We start from the raw sequence: 16,656 nt of genomic DNA, 5'->3' as shown, positions 1-16,656 counted from the left end.
AGAGACAAGCTGCCCAATCGGAAAGTCGACACAAAATTTTTTATTAATAGTATAAGATTAAACATATGACCTGAGATGGAGTAGCTAAATAGAATATTTTTATTCAAAGACTATATATTTTAGTGCCTATTTATATGATGTGCGATGGAATATCACAATCCCACTTATTTAAATTCTTTATATCCTCATCAAGGTCATCACATATTACATCACAATTATAATCAAACCTCATTTCACAATATCAAAATCTCATTATTTTAATATGAAAGTTAAATTTGACAATTTTTGTTTTTGTATCTTAATCATGTTAACATGATTAAGACACGAAACACGATAAGATTAAATTCAAACATGACACACATAATTATTCGTATCAATATATGAAACACGTATATGGATATGTTTAATAATCGTATAATATGACACGATTAACACGTTTATTAAACGTGTTAGGATTTTTTATGACATGACACGATTAATAAATACGATTAGACGATTAAATAATTTTTTTCTAATATGATTAACACGTTTAATATGATTAAATTAAAATATTTATAATTAAATATAATTTTATTATTTAAATTTAAAATTAATAATTATAAAAATAATTATAACAAAATAATGATAACATCAAATATAATAAAATTTAACATAAATAACATATATAAAATTCATTATCACATTAATAAAATTCATCATTAATATTAAACGTGTCACTTATACACGTTTAAACACGATAAGGTTAAACTTAAACCTAAACCTATTTAACTCAATGAAAGCCCACATCGAACTGACGTATATTTTGCTATTATTTGTAATGATTCAAATATAAGATTTTACCAGTGCAATGTGAAGGTTCATATTGTGCTGACGTAAGCTCTGATGTCATTTATAATGACCCAAATCCAAGTATTGACCCAATAACTTGTCAAACGTAAATCATGTGACATTAAAAAATTCAAGCCAACAACCTTTCAAGCCTAAACCACGTAACTCTAAAAAATTCAAACTTAAGTTGTTTGTAGTGATTGACTTTGACTGTTATAAAGTCTTAATAATCATATTTATATATGATGTAAGATGGGATATCAGTTAATATAGATTATTACTAATGTTAGAAGTCTAATTCTCAGATGATGCGTAGTCTCTTTCTTTTTACTTGTTTGAATAAGCTAATTGCTTCACGTTAAGATGATTTTAGTCTCGACATGCAAAGGGGTTCGCCTTTCCTTGTACCATAAGAAATTTCAATTCAATTCAATTCAAAATCGTAATATCTGAATTGTATACTTTCACTTTAATTCAAGTTTGGAATCACATGTAAATTCAAAATGATAAAAACAAGAAATAATTGAAACTCGTTGACCGTCCAAAACTGGAAATAATTCAGATTCAAACCGCCCAGAGCCACCCGCGTATCATCTCTAATCTCACCGCAAAGAAAAATGGAAACCAAAGAGAGCAACTGTACGACCACGTGGTTGTGACATTGCAGATTAACATAACAAACCTTACGTTAGATATCTGATGACATGACTGGTCGAGTCTCAACAACTTAAGCTTCGTCTCCTTTCTCTCTCTTTCTCTCTCTCTCCCCGTAAAAATCTCAGTCTCTAATGCAAAACTATATCAACCTTAGATAGTCTCCCATACAAAATAATTTGCTTCAATTATATAGGCGTAGTGTACTCAGTTTTTGCAGCCATGGGTTTGCAGACTTAATTGTTTTCTTCTTTTCAACGACATTTCCCGATACCGGCCTTTTCTTTCCCTTTCTTTTTTATAGTACAAGAACAGACGTGGGTGGTACTCAATGTCAATTAACCTTCCTCTTTTGCGCCTGTGTTCATCTTATCTTATTTGAGGATTACATTTTAGAGTAATTAGATTTTTGTTTTGAAAGATAAGATTTGATTAGATAGATGGGCTGACTAAATTCATACTGTTTTACAATTGACTGGGTTGTGTCACGATGACTCAGTAAGGGTCCATGTTTTAGTTTTGTCCACTGCAATCGAGGATGGTATTTTGATCCTTCATTTTGAATATAATTATTTATATTAATTTTTTTTACTCTTAACAGAATATGTCATTTACAAATTTATTGATTTAGACATTTAATTAGTAATTTATTTTTCATCCAAATAATATAATTATATAAGAGTTTATGGAGTAGTATTTATTTTTTTACCTTGCATAAGTGAATATACATATATTATGTGTGAAAATTGAATGATATATAAAGTTTCTATTTATCTGTTAAGTATTTTTCTTTTGGCCTTTTTAAAAATGTTCTAATTCCGCTCCTGATTTTGTCATGGTATAATACAAAACAATACCTTTTTCAACTTGGCATTATTAAAAACGTATCAAGAAAAAAAAATTGTGAAATGATAAACAAAAGTTCTACAATAGTTTTAAGAATTTTAAGTCTTGATTATCACGTTGGTTAGTGGATACATTGCTAGTAGTTGCATTCCAGCATGGAATCCTATAAATAGACACCTTTGCTTTTCCTACCATGCATCATCAATTCAAGAAATACTCTCCATGGCGTTGTTTTCCAATGTTTCTTTCTCATCCCCCATTGCTCCAATTGCTAGTAACAAAGCTTCATTATTGCACAATTTTAACCTTGTTGGTCCTGCTTCATTGCCTATGATTCCTAGATGTTCCATCGCTAGAGATCACAGAATTGTTTCTACACCCCTTGAACACTTTGGTCAGCGAAGTGGACACCCCACCATTACCGTGAGTTTGTCGTTATGATCTTTCCCTTGTACTGTTTCTTTTTCATTCGCAAGCTTTAGCCAACTCTGTAAATCTTGCAGGATGAATTTCGCATTGAACACGCGAACAAGTTGGAGGCGTTCAAGCGTGTATTCAGAGAAGTGGGAGAAGATCCATTACAAGCTTTGGCCATGGTTGATGCGATCCAGCGCCTAGGCATCGACCACCATTTTCAGTATGAGATTGATGAAGTTCTGCAAAAGCAGTACATGCTGTCTTGCACTAATGGTGTTCATGACTACGATCTTCAAGAGGTTTCCCTTCGCTTTCGACTACTTAGACAAGAAGGTTACTTTGTCCCAGCAGGTGTGTGCAGAAGTGACAAGTCCGAACCTGTTTTACTTAGACTAAAGAGAGTATTCTGTTCTATTAAGTAACTACTTGAAATGGTTTTGAAGCAGGAGTGTTTGACAGGTTCAAGGACAGGGAAGGCGGTTTCAGAAATGAACTACGCAGGGACATCAAAGGATTGATGGAACTGTATGAAGCTTCACAACTAGCCGTAGAGGGAGAAGATATTCTTGATGGAGCCAGAGAATTCAGTTCCCAAGCCCTGAAAACATGGCAAAGTAGAGAACTGGACCAGTTCTCTGGTAGAGTTATAAAAACTACGCTGGACCAACCTTATCATAAACGCCTATCAAGATTCACAGCCAGAAACTTGCTAACTAATTATCAAGGCACAAATGGATGGATAAATGTCCTCCAAGAACTAGCTAAAATGGATTTCAATATAGTCCAATCTTTACATCAGACAGAAGCCATTCGCATTTCCAAGTAAGATTTATATTAGAATCAACACAAACCAAAAGCCTTTCTTGCTCTTTTTTTATCCCCCATCTCTAATTTGCTTGTGTGATTGATGAATTGTTTAGTTGGTGGAAGGGCCTGGGTTTAGCTAAGCAGTTGGAGTTTGCAAGAGACCAACCACTGAGATGGTACATTTTGTCCATGGTTTCCCTGACTGATCCAAGCTTGTCAGAGCAACGGATTGATCTGACAAAACCAATTTCCTTAATCTACATCATCGATGATATTTTCGATGTTTATGGGACACTCGATGAACTCACTCTCTTCACGCAAACTGTCGATAGGTAATGCATCAGAATTACCATAACTATTACGCACATAGAAATTTTTTTCTTTTTTAGTAGCTTTAAACTCACAAATTCTTTCATAATTAACTTGAATATAGATGGGATTACGCTGCTACTGATCGACTACCAGATTACATGAAAATTTGCTTCAAAGCTCTTGATGATATCACTAATGAAATTAGCCACAAAGTGTACAAGAAGCACGGGTGGAACCCTGTCAACTCCTTAAGAAAAGCAGTACGTGGGGTTTGATTAATTCTAAAGCCAGTTAATCCAAGGAAAAAATGTTTATTTCTTTATTTATGATGCTAAAAAGGGCCATAAGATAAGACTATCTTGACCAGAAAAGTATATTTTAAATATTATAGTCAAGTTTTAATATGATTTCGTCAATCGAAAAAGTAAAAAGTTTATCTTAAAAAGAATTTTTTATAATATCCATGGCATGCATATTTTTTTGAGTGAAAAATTCTCTTTCATACCTTTATGACTTATAATTAAGTGGTGGGTGGTGGATATATATTGCAGTGGGTCACTTTGTGTAGAGCATTCTTGGTCGAAGCACGATGGTTTGCTTCAGGGAAGTTGCCAAAGGCGAAGGAGTACTTGGAGAATGGCATCAATAGCTCAGGAGCACATATAATCCTGGTTCACAGCTTCTTCCTCCTTGGCCAAGGCTTAAATAATAAAAACGTGGAACTCATTGACAACAATCCTGGCATGATATCATCCACTGCAACAATCCTTCGACTCTGGGATGACTTGGGAAGTGCCAAGGTAGAACCTCAACTGGAAATCCACATGCATTAATCAAGTGTCAACTCTCGTTTGTTAAACATGTTAAATTTTATTGTAGGATGAGAATCAGGATGGGAACGATGGATCCTATGTTGAGTGCTACATGAAGGAGCACCAAGGCGTTGAGGTTGAAAGTGCTCGGAAACATGTTACCCATATGATTTCAAACGCTTGGAAGCGCCTCAACCACGAATGCCTCTCTGAAAATCCATTTTCGTTGCCTTTCGCCAGGGCTTCTCTAAACATTGCGAGACTGGTCCCTCTGATGTTCAGTTACGATGAAAACCAATGCCTTCCGGGCCTGGAGGAGTACGTGAAGTCCCTGCTCTATGAAAGGGTACCCATGAAAAACACGACTTCTGCCTAACAACTCTATCATGTCACATATACATATACCAATATTTTGTGCGGATGAAGATTAATTTCAAGTTGAGAAATTTTATGCAAAAATTATTTGTAACTTCCAAAATGTAAAACTTTATTAAAGTTTAGCTTTATGTTACCAATTCCAGTTGTAAACATTGTTTGTGGAACGCATATATAAATCAGATTATAAATGTTGTTGGAGCAATCAAGCTGGGACACATATTCTTAATTTTTGTCATGTGCATCGTGAATGTAAATAATCAATGACTTTTACGAATTCTGCCATGTGATCGATATGGGAAGGTCTAAAATTCTAAATATCTCCACTTGCTTCAAACCAACGGTTGTAACTTGTCAGCAGCAGGTAACTTTCATCTGTTGTATTTGATATCGACACATCTGATTTGATTCTCAACCGCCACTTCAGTATTCCATACTAGACTAGGGCAGGTGCAGGACAATCAGTTAAAAACAAAACATTGAAACACACTTCAATAATTCTCTGTGGCATGTGGGAAACGAGTGGTGGGTTTGAGATTCTTTTGATAGGTCAAGAAGACAGCATCAAGCAAACTCGGTGTGTGACTAGACATATCATGAACTCGTACAATGTTATATGCGCCATACACCTATAGTACTTTGTAAAGAATATAATTATTGAGAATATAGTTATTGGATTTGTGATTATCGAAAATGTGATTGTTGAAAAGTTAATTTTGTAACGTTTAATAAAATGAAAAAGTGATGATTATAGAATATGTAATTGTTAGAAAAATTACATTATAATATTTGGTTTGAAAGTATTTTATTGAAAATATAATATAAATTTATAAAATTACTTTTATATATAAAAATTTAAAATTGAATAAATTTACATTCTTTTTAATATAAATTTTTAACTTTTTAATTTAATCTTTAAAATAATAAATAAATGCATGATAAAAATAATATTAAAATATATAAAATTACTAAATATTTATTTTAAATAAATTGGTTCAGTTTTAAAGAATTAAATTAGTAAATTTAAATTATTTTATAAATAAATAAATTAATTAGCTAATTTAATTAAATTATAAACATTTAATCATTTTTATTTTACTCAACAAATAAAATTAATTTAGAAACATAGAATTAATTAATTTATAAATATTTACTCTTGTTTTTTGCTTTTTGTGCTGTGGGCTTAAGTATTAGTATTGGAGTTTTTTTGTATGAGCCATTCATAGTCATGGCTGTTCATCCTCCTTTTGTAACCAGTGAAACTTGGTGTAATTTTCAAAAAAAAAAAAAACTCCACTTTTCCTTTTTTATTCTACTTTTTCTCTCTTTTTTTTTTCTCACCTTTCTCCTCGCACTCATTTTTTCCAGCAAACATTGACTTAAAGAAAGGTAAAAGCAAAAGAAGAGCTCCACCTTCCTTTTCTTTCTTTTTTTTTTTGTTGTTCTTCTTCTTTTTCTCTTTTCTTTTTTTTTTTTTCTCACCTTTCTCCTCGCACCCATCTTTTCCCAGAAACATCAACTTAAAGAAAGGTAGAAGAAAAAGAAGAAAGAAGAAGTCAAGGATAATTTAAGGGAAAAAAAAATTAACTTTCCCTCAGTTGATGGAAAGTAACATTCCCTCTGTGAGCTAAGGGAATGACATTCCCTTAATTAATTATAATGACTTTCTCTTTGTATTGACATTTCTCCCATTATTGCAAACCAAATGTTGTAAAGTCATTGCAGTTATTTAAATTGCGGGAAATGTCTTCCACTTCCCCTAAACCGCCTCCTTAATTTGCTGTTTGGGATCGAAAATAGGAGTTTGATGTTGATGGATTCAATACTCGAAAATTTTACATGGACAAACATATTTCTTTTTCTTCTTTCCTACAACGTTTTCCATCCACATACATGAATTTGTTTCACTGTATCGAAGACTTGAACTCTGTAAATTGATACGTTGTACAAATCAATACATTTTTCAACCTGATAATATTAGAAACGTGCTAAGAAGAAAAAACTCTGTAAATTGATACGTTGTATTTCGATAAAAGTCCTGTAATTGTTTTAAAAATATCAAGTCTTGTAAATCAAGTTGGCTAATGGAATACGTTACTTGTAGTTGCATTCCAGCATGGAATCCAATAAATAGACACCTTTGCTTTTCCTACCATGCATCAAAAATTCAAGAAATACTCTCCATGGCGTTGTTTTCCATTGTTTCTTTCTCCCCCCCCAATGGTCCAATTGCTAGTAACAAAGCTACACTATTTCACACTTCTAACCTTGTTGGTCCTGCTTTGTTGCCTATGATTCCTAGATGTTCTGTCGCTCGAGATCACAGGATCGTTTCTACACCCTTTGAACACTTTGATTATCGAAGTGGACACCCCACCATTACCGTGAGTTTGTCGTTATGTTCTTTCCCTTTTAGTGTTTCTTTTTCATTCACAAGCTTTGGCCAACTCTGTAAATCTTGCAGGATGAATTTCGCATTGAACACGCGAACAAGTTAGAGGAGTTCAAGCGTGTATTCAAAGAAGTGGGAGAAGATCCATCACAAGGTCTGGCCATGATTGATGCAATCCAGCGCCTAGGCATCCACCACCATTTTCAGTATGAGATTGATGAAGTTCTGCAAAAGCAGTACATGCTGTCTTGCACTAATGGCGTTCATGACTATGATCTTCATGAGGTTGCCCTTCGCTTTCGACTACTCAGACAAGAAGGTTACTTTGTTCCAGCAGGTGTGTGCAGAAGCACCAAATCCGAGCCTGTTTTACTTAGGCTAAAGAGAGTATTCTGTTCTGTTAAGTAACTAATGGAAATGGTTTTGAAGCAGGAGTGTTTGACAGGTTCAAGGACAAGGAGGGCAGCTTCAGAAATGAACTACGTAGGGACATCAAAGGATTGATGGAACTGTATGAAGCTTCACAACTAGCCGTAGAGGGAGAAGATATTCTTGATGGAGCCAGAGAATTCAGTTCCCAGGCCCTGAAAACATGGCAAAGTGGAGAACTGGACCAGTTCTCTGGTAGAGTTATAAAAACTACGCTGGACCAACCTTATCATAAAAGCCTATCAAGATTCACAGCCAGAAACTTTCTAACTAATTTTAAAGGCACAAACGAATGGATAAATGTCCTCCAAGAACTTGCTAAAATGGATTTCAATATAGTCCAATCTTTACATCAGACAGAAGTAGTTCGCATTTCTAAGTAAGATTTATATTAGAATCAACACAAACCAAGAGTCTTTCTTGCTCTTTTTTTATCCCCTATCTCTAATTTGCTTGTATGATTGATGAATTGTTTAGTTGGTGGAAGGGCCTAGGTTTAACTAAGGAGTTGGAGCTTGCAAGAGACCAACCACTGAAATGGTACATTTGGTCCATGGCTTCCCTGACTGATCCAAGCTTGTCAGAGCAACGGATTGATCTGACAAAACCCATTTCCTTAATATACATCATCGATGATATTTTCGATATTTATGGGACACTCGATGAACTCACTCTCTTCACGCAAGCTGTCGATAGGTAATGCATCAGAATTACCATAACTATCATGCACATACAAATTTTTTTCTTTTTTAGTAGCATTAAACTCACAAATTTTTTCATAATTAACTTGCATATAGATGGGATTACGCTGCTACTGATCGACTGCCAGATTACATGAAAATTTGCTTCAAAGCTCTCGACGATATCACTGATGAAATTAGCCACAAGGTGTACAAGAAGCACGGGTGGAACCCTGTCAACTCCTTAAGGAAGGCGGTACGTGGGGTTTGATTAATTCTAAAGCAAGTTAATCCAAGGAAAAGAATGTTCATTTATTATTTATGATGCTAAAAAAGGCTATTAGAAAAGGCCGTCTTGACCGGAAAAGTATATTTTGAATATTATAATCAAGTTTTAATATGATTTCGTCACTCGAAAAAGTAACAAGTTTGTCCTAAAAAGATTTTTTTTATAATATCCATGGCATGCATATCTTTTTGGGTGAAAAATTCTCTCTCAAACCTTTTTGACTTATAATTAAGTGGTGGGTGTTCGATATGTATTGCAGTGGGCCACTTTGTGCAGAGCATTCTTGGTCGAAGCACGATGGTTTGCATCGGGGAAGTTGCCAAAGGCGAAGGAGTACTTGGAGAATGGCATCACTAGCTCAGGAGTACATATAATCCTGGTTCACAGCTTCTTCCTCCTTGGCCAAGGCTTAAATAATAAAAACGTGGAACTTATTGACAACAATCCTAGCATGATATCATCCACTGCAACAATCCTTCGACTCTGGGATGACTTGGGAAGTGCCAAGGTAGAACCTCAACTGGAAATCCACATGCAATTAATCAAAGCGTTAACTCTCGTTTGCTAAACATGTTACATTTTATTGTAGGATGAGAAGCAGGATGGGAATGATGGATCCTATGTTGAGTGCTACATGGAGGAGCACCAAGGCGTTGAGTATGAAAGTGCTCGGAAACATGTTACCAATATGATTTCAAACGCTTGGAAGCGCCTCAACCACGAATGCCTCTCTGAAAATCCATTTTCGTTGCCTTTCGCCAGGGCTTCTCTAAACATTGCGAGAATGGTCCCTCTGATGTACAGTTACGATGAAAACCAATGCCTTCCGAGCCTGGAGGAGTACATGAAGTCCCTGCTCTATGAAAGTGTACCCATGAAAAACACCTCTGCCTAACAACTCTATCATGTCACATATACATATACCAATATTTCGTGTGGATGAAGATTACTTTCAAGTTGGGAAATTTGATGCAAAAATTATCTGTAACTACCAAAAAGCTAAAACTTTTTAAAGGTTTAGCTATATGTTACCAATTCAAGTTGTAAACGTTGTTTGTGGAAGGTGTTGAGCAGGAGGACTGATTTGCAGGATATGGCGCGAAAGGGTATTCAAACTGGGTAAAGTCACTAGGCTTGAGCTTGTCACGTGATCGTTTTAGGTTTAAGCTGAGGCGTGCTACTCACGTGTTTGTCTAGCCTTTTTTTCTATTTTCTATATTTCAGCAGAGTTTATTTTTTCTTATTTTCTTCTGCCTTGTCCTTTGTGAAAGCTCCGAAGTACTGGTTTGTTGAGCATAAGGATCTGTGATATGCTGGCAGCTGTGCTGGTTTGTTTCTTTTACGTTTTCTATGCAAGTCGTTGCTTGCTACGATGTCGTTTTCATCTTTGTAATACAGCCTTCATATAAAAGGCCTTGTTACCGTTATAAAAAATTTTCTTTCCAGAAAATTCTCCCTTCTTCTTCTCTGATTTTTATCCGTTGTTAAGAGTTTTATTCTAGTATTATTTGCTAACATGGTATTTGTCGTAACATGCGGATCTGAAAACCCGACTTGAAAAATTTAGGGAATTGTCACCAATTCTTTTTATCTAAGTGCGATTGGTTACTTGCTAAATTTATTCTATTCAATGAAGTCCTTAATTGATTTTAAGTTTGCCTAAAGAACAAAACTAAGTCTACATATTTCAAAATTAAGATTCGAGAGTACAATTACAGATTAGCACCCCATGACGTCATCCTATAAATGGTACCTTTTAATCATATGTTATCCTATTATGGCATAAATTATTGATTTTATTTTTATGTTTTCTTAATTTTTATTTATTAATTTTATTCTTTATTTTATTAGCAAACTAAAACATTTTATTTGATCTTACTATTATGACGTGCACATAATACAATTATAAAATGCATGACATAAAATCTGGATAATGTCAAACAAAAACTTTTTGTTAAGGATACTTCTCAAATCCGTCCATCACATTGATGGGATACAAGAGTACTCTCTCACGTGGGAAAAAACTTGGGAAACTCACTTTTACAAGTTTAACAAGTAAATCCAATCATCGGGGTAGTCGTTTGTAGGTAAAAACAATATTTTCGTGAATGTAGTCCCTAACACGAGCAAAAGTCTTTTATTAATGACATTCTCCAAGCCTTCTCATCACACTGGTGAAACTCGAAGGTATCATTTAACCTAAAATATTTTTTGAAGAAACTCGACTTTGCAAGCTCTTACAAAAAGTCCTATCATCGGGGCTTATACTCGTATATAGAATATGTCTACATGCCATGACATTTAACGATGCAATAATGAGATGTGATATGCCCTTAAATTTCAATATTTGTTTATTAACAGTCCTACAACTCTTTTGTTATTTCTTTGAAATTTCTTTTTAATATTTTTTTTGTAGCATATATATCATGAATAAATATGTTATATTTATTATTTTTATCTAACTATTTTTTTCATTTCATTTTATTATATATTTTTTACATTTAAGTATTTATTTATTTTTACTATATAAATTTTCCTTTTTACCTAAATACTATTTTTTAAAACCAAATATCTCATTTTATAATTATTATTCATGTATAATTTTTATTTTTTATAAATCAATTTCTTTCCCATTTTTTATTAACCTAACCTATTTTCTCTTTGACTAACTATTTTTTTTATCTTTTCTCATAAATCTATTTTATATTTGCCTTTTATATTTTAGTTGTATTACCATCATTGAAAGTTTTATTTATTTTTACTATTTATTTATTATTTTCATTATTTCTTTACTTCTTTTGTTTTTATATCTTGCTTAATTAATAATTAAGTTAATATATTTTCATTTATTTAATATTAGAAACACCAAGATTCGATATTAAGTCCTCCCAACTTACTAGTGGGATCTTAGCCAAAATCCTAACTTAATAAAATTTATTGAAAAATTGGACTTCTCGTGTTACGAATGAACATCCCATCATTAATGCTATTCAAGTAATGGGACATTATCCTCACTATTATTTCTACATTATTATTATTATTATTATTATTATTATTATTATTATTTTATTTACATCATTTTTTACATTTTTTTACCTACCTAAATCCATATACTTTTACTAAATATTTTATTTTCCCTTTTTTTTATCTAGATCTATTTTGATAACTAAATATTTATTCATTACTTTTCTACCTATATTTTTAGTTTGCCTTTCCTTAATATTGCTACCCTAATCTAAATATATATATACATTCCTAATCACTATTATTACTAATATCTTTTATTTTGTGTCATCACTTGTTTATTAAACCACATTTACCTACCTACTAAAAAGAAGTAAAATATTAATCATTTAAGCCTAATAGGGCCCAAAGAAAGGAGAAAGTTTATACCTTGTGTGGATGTGAGGTAGCCCAAAAAAAAAAAGGGCCAAGAGTAAGCCCGTGGTGCACCAACCAAACGCACTGTTTAAGGCGTTAAAATCCTCCCAAACGACACTGTTCCAAGCTTCCCCTTCAACACCAAACCACCATCAACAAAACGATGCCATTTTGCCCATCTTATATCTAGCTATATAAGCCTTTTTTTCTTTCTTCCTCTTCACTTTCCTTCCCCATTTTCTCTCTCTAGCAGCTAAACCCTCTGCCCTATTTCTACCTGGACAGTTTCCTTTCACTCTCTCTCTTTCTCTGTCGTTGTCACTTTCGACACAGCCGTTCCTCCACCATTTCCCTCACCGTGGAATGGTGGATTTTCCCCACCAACAGCACCCAAAGATTCCACACTCAAAAAATTTTAGAACTCCTTACCCTCAACAAATCTTCAGAACCCGAAATCTTTTTACTATTTTAGTTTTTGTGTTTTCGTTGATTTTTCTTTTTATGATTTGTTGGATATTTCACCAGCTGCTAGAGTGAAAAGTTAGGTTTTTTTCAATTTTTTCTAAGTTTTTTTTAAAAGCTTTTTTTAGGTTTTTAGGGTTTTTGAAAAAAAAAAACTCGTCTCTTTTTCCTTAAGAATTTCAAAGGTTCTTATAGAACCCTATTGTCCAAGTTTTTGGACAATCTAAAAGTGAAATCATGCTCTTCTGAGCATGATTTCATAGGTGAGGGGCTTCAGGTAAAAGAAAACTTAAGGGTGGCAGTCGAAAGTGACCCCAAATCTGGTTACCCAAGGGACATTAAATGTCCTATGCAGGCAATTTCCTAAGTATCAAAATAACAGTGATTAGAAAAGCAATAAGGTGGTTATAGGCCTGAAATGAGTTGACTGTGGGAAAGAGAGGCTTTTTTTCAGTGATTTATTTATTTTTTATTACTTTTTGTTATTACTATATTTTTTTATTTGGGATCCATGGGTATAGATGTTTATAGTATCATAACATCTGATGAGCTTAAGGGACTATAGGTTGTGTTAGTGTGGAGTTATTTCTGTTTTGGGTCTCATCTCACCGTTGTTATTTCTTTTGCTCTATCTATTGCTTCAATGGCATCTTCAAACTTCAGCGTTATTGTTCTTCCAATCTTTTCAAGCCAAAATTATCCTATTTGGGGTTTAAGGTTTAAGGTTTAGGATTTAGGGTTTAGGTCAAAATTATCCTACTTGAGAGCATATGACGTGTGGGAGATCATTGAATCTGTGAGAGATCCCCTTATGTTGAGGGTTGTTTTTCCAATCGTAGCTCAACTTAAACAACATAACGAGGAGGTAGTTAAAAGGTATGAAGCCTTTTCATGTATTCATTCTACTATCTCAAATTCCATTTTTACTAAAATCATGAACTGTAAAGCCCATAAAGAAGCTTAGGATAAATTGAAAGAAGAATTTCATGAGAGTGAAAAGACTAGACAAATTCAAGTTCTAAATCTTTAGAGGGAGTTTGAACTTTTAAAAATGGGAGATGATGAACTAATCTAGGATTATTTTGATAGGGTTCTTAAAGTTGTGAACAGATTAAGGCTTTTAGATGAGAATATGTCTGAGAAGAGGATAATGAATAAACTGCTCGTTAGCTTGCCAGAGAAAGTTGAAGGGAAAATCTCTTCTTTAGAGGATTTTAAAGATTTGGAGGTCATTTCTATGACTAAGTTGTTGAACGCCTTTCAAGCTGAAAAACCAAGGACACTGAGGCAAGAAATTCATATTGAGACAACCTTTGTTACCAAATATGCTAATAAAAAAACAAATAGTGGTAGTTAGAAAAATTTTGGAAATGAGAGAAAAGAAAAAAGGAAGAAACATGGCGACAAGAAGCAAGGTGAACAAAAAAGGGACTTCATTCCTTGCTTATATTACAAGAAAACAAATCACATAGAAAGATATTGCTGGTTGTCGTGACGTGCAGGTCCGGGAACCCGTCCGCCAGACGCGGGCGAAAATTAAATATTCGCGGGTGTGGGAGTCGCCACCAATCTTTTTTATCTAAGGTGTGATTGGTCACCTATTAACCCAATTCTAATCAACGAAGTCCTAAATTAATTTTAGGTCCGTCGAAAGAACGAGAACTGGTCCACATTTTTTTAGAGATGGGTTCGGGAGTGCGGTTACGCACAGAGAAGGGTTAGCACCTCCGTGACGCCCGTTCTACGAACGGTACCATTTAATCTTAAGTTATCTTAATATAGCCTTTTCTTAGTTTAATCCCTATTTTATTAATTAAATTTTATTGAATTGTCAGACTGAGTTTTTCATTTGGTTTTACGTATGCATATGATGCAAGCATAGAATGATGTCGTGACTTGTTTATTTTAAATGATGGAGTCGGTAATCTTTTATTGGGAAATTATTCGAAGACCATCCCAACGCTTTGGTGAAGTCTTGAAATTCTCCTCACCTAGAGATATCCCCGGAAGAACTCGTCTCTACGAGCTCCTCGGGGAAACCCATCATCGGGATTCCCGTGCCATATGCAAAATAAGAGTGGCGTGCAATGACAGAATAAAATGATGGTATGCACGCGTTTATTGATGATCTAAAAATTTTGATTATTTGTTATTTTATTATTATTATTATTATATTTATTTATATATTTTATTTTTTGGTTATTTAAATCCATGTTTGTTATTGATCAATTTTTTTACTTGTTTACAAAGCTTATCTAAATAATTAATTAATTAACTTTTAAACGATTAATTTAACTTTGTTTGGTAATATTTATTTGAATTAACAAAATCTTTCATATATTATTTTCTAATAATGACTATTTGACTTAATGGGTTTTGAAATTTAGAGTTCAGATTTATCCCGACGCTTCGGTGAAAATCCGTCTCGAATTTCATACCCGGAAAACATTCGCCCGAAAGAGGCAACTCTTTACCCCCTTTTTGGCGGTAATACTCAAATATTTTCTTCCAATTATATTATTTATTATTATTTATTTATTTTTCATTTTATTATTATCTTTTAATTTTTATATTTTTTATTTATTATTTTTTTATCTTAATATAATATAATATATATATATATATATTTGCATCATAAATTACTATTATTATTATTTATTTTATTTTTTGATTTTTAATATTAAATATAAGTGCCCATATTATATAAATATTTATTCCCTAAAAAAATTAAAAAAATAAAAAAAAATAAATGCATTTAAATTAAAAATGGGCTAGACCCAAGCAAAACAAAACAACAAGGGTTATACCTTGTTGGGCTGCGATTGGCCCAACTCGACGGCCCGTGGGAGCCCAAATCCAGCACCCCGGCCTGTTTCTGGAAGCCCGCAAGGTGAAGTCCAAAACGCACCGTTTTGATGCCTGCGAAGCCGCTCAAAACGACGCCGTTTTGCCTGGTCCTTCCAGCTTCTGCTTGCCTCTCTGAAACGACGCCGTTTTGCCCACGAACCCTAGGTATTTAATCCCCTTTTCTCTCTTTCTCTCTTCAGTTTCACTCCTCACTTTCTCTCTCTAGCAGCGGCGCCCTCTCCCTTCTCTCTAAAAATCTCTTCTCTCTTCCGGCGCTGGCGTCCTCCCCTCTCTTCTCGGATTTCTCTCTCTTAGCCGGCGAATCACTTCGCCTTCCGTCGACCGAACCCTCTCTTTCGTCGGCCTCTCTCTCTTCTCTCTCAGCGCCGGTTGAACATCTACGGATCCATTCCCTCTCTTCCGTCCGCCGGCTTCCTCTTCTCAGATCCCCTCCTTTTTTGTTGTTTTCGTTTTTGTTCCTTTCTTTTGTGTTTTTTTTTTTTTGTTGTGTGTCTAACTGCTGTTTTTTCATTTTTGCAGGGTTTTAAAGAGCCGGGTTGTCCAATTTTTTGGACAACCCGGCGAGGGGGGTTCTGGCACCCCTGGAGTTGGTGGCCAGAACCCCCATCCCGCGTAGTGGGTGGGGGATGGGACGGCGAAGGGATGGCTGGGCATACGCCCAGCCATCCCGATTTTTTTATTTTATTTTATTTTATTTTATTTTATTTTATTTAAATTATATTTTTTTTTATTTTTTTATTTTTTAATTTATGTGTCTACAGTTGCCCCTCTTTGCACATTCTTGAGAATCAGGGATAGTGCAAAGACGTAGACACCACATTTGGCTTATCTCGAAGCCAGTTGGTTTAATCAAATCGATCTAGAATCGACTTATCTCAAAATAAGTTCGATTTTAAACAAAAACGAGATTTCTAGATTTGATCTGGGCTTGACCCATGTTAGGACAATTTCAATTAAAATTCTTAGACTTAATCTAGGCTCGAACTATCTCACAAAAGGTTCGATTTAAACAAAATTAAAATTCCTAGACTTAATCTAGGCTTGACCTATCTCACAACAGGTTCGATCTAAAAATTGAAATTCCTAGACTTAATCTAGGCTCGA

At 34.1% G+C, this 16,656-nt stretch overlaps 2 protein-coding genes across 2 annotated transcripts; both read left to right on the top strand.

Moving 5' to 3' along the window:
• The first annotated feature begins 2,544 nt into the window (after positions 1 to 2,544).
• On the top strand, positions 2,545 to 5,237 carry LOC108662607 ((3S,6E)-nerolidol synthase 1-like). Its single transcript, XM_018123518.2, has 7 exons — positions 2,545 to 2,751; positions 2,832 to 3,096; positions 3,192 to 3,567; positions 3,666 to 3,884; positions 3,986 to 4,124; positions 4,416 to 4,664; positions 4,744 to 5,237. Exons 1-7 carry the CDS (start codon positions 2,551 to 2,553, stop codon positions 5,050 to 5,052), a joined length of 1,758 nt encoding a protein of 585 aa, XP_017979007.2. The 5' UTR covers positions 2,545 to 2,550; the 3' UTR covers positions 5,053 to 5,237.
• A 1,997-nt stretch (positions 5,238 to 7,234) lies between these two features.
• Positions 7,235 to 9,839, top strand: LOC18597024 ((3S,6E)-nerolidol synthase 1-like). Its single transcript, XM_018123520.2, has 7 exons — positions 7,235 to 7,435; positions 7,516 to 7,780; positions 7,876 to 8,251; positions 8,350 to 8,568; positions 8,670 to 8,808; positions 9,101 to 9,349; positions 9,431 to 9,839. The coding sequence occupies exons 1-7, from the start codon at positions 7,235 to 7,237 to the stop codon at positions 9,734 to 9,736; spliced, it is 1,755 nt and encodes a 584-aa protein (XP_017979009.2). The 3' UTR covers positions 9,737 to 9,839.
• Positions 9,840 to 16,656: the final 6,817 nt, after the last annotated feature.

Source organism: Theobroma cacao, chromosome 6, assembly GCF_053813885.1.
Source record: "Theobroma cacao isolate CCN51 chromosome 6, ASM5381388v1, whole genome shotgun sequence".
Taxonomy (NCBI): domain Eukaryota; kingdom Viridiplantae; phylum Streptophyta; class Magnoliopsida; order Malvales; family Malvaceae; genus Theobroma; species Theobroma cacao.
Note: the sequence above shows the minus strand (reverse complement) of the source record. Positions and strands in the feature narration are given on the sequence as shown.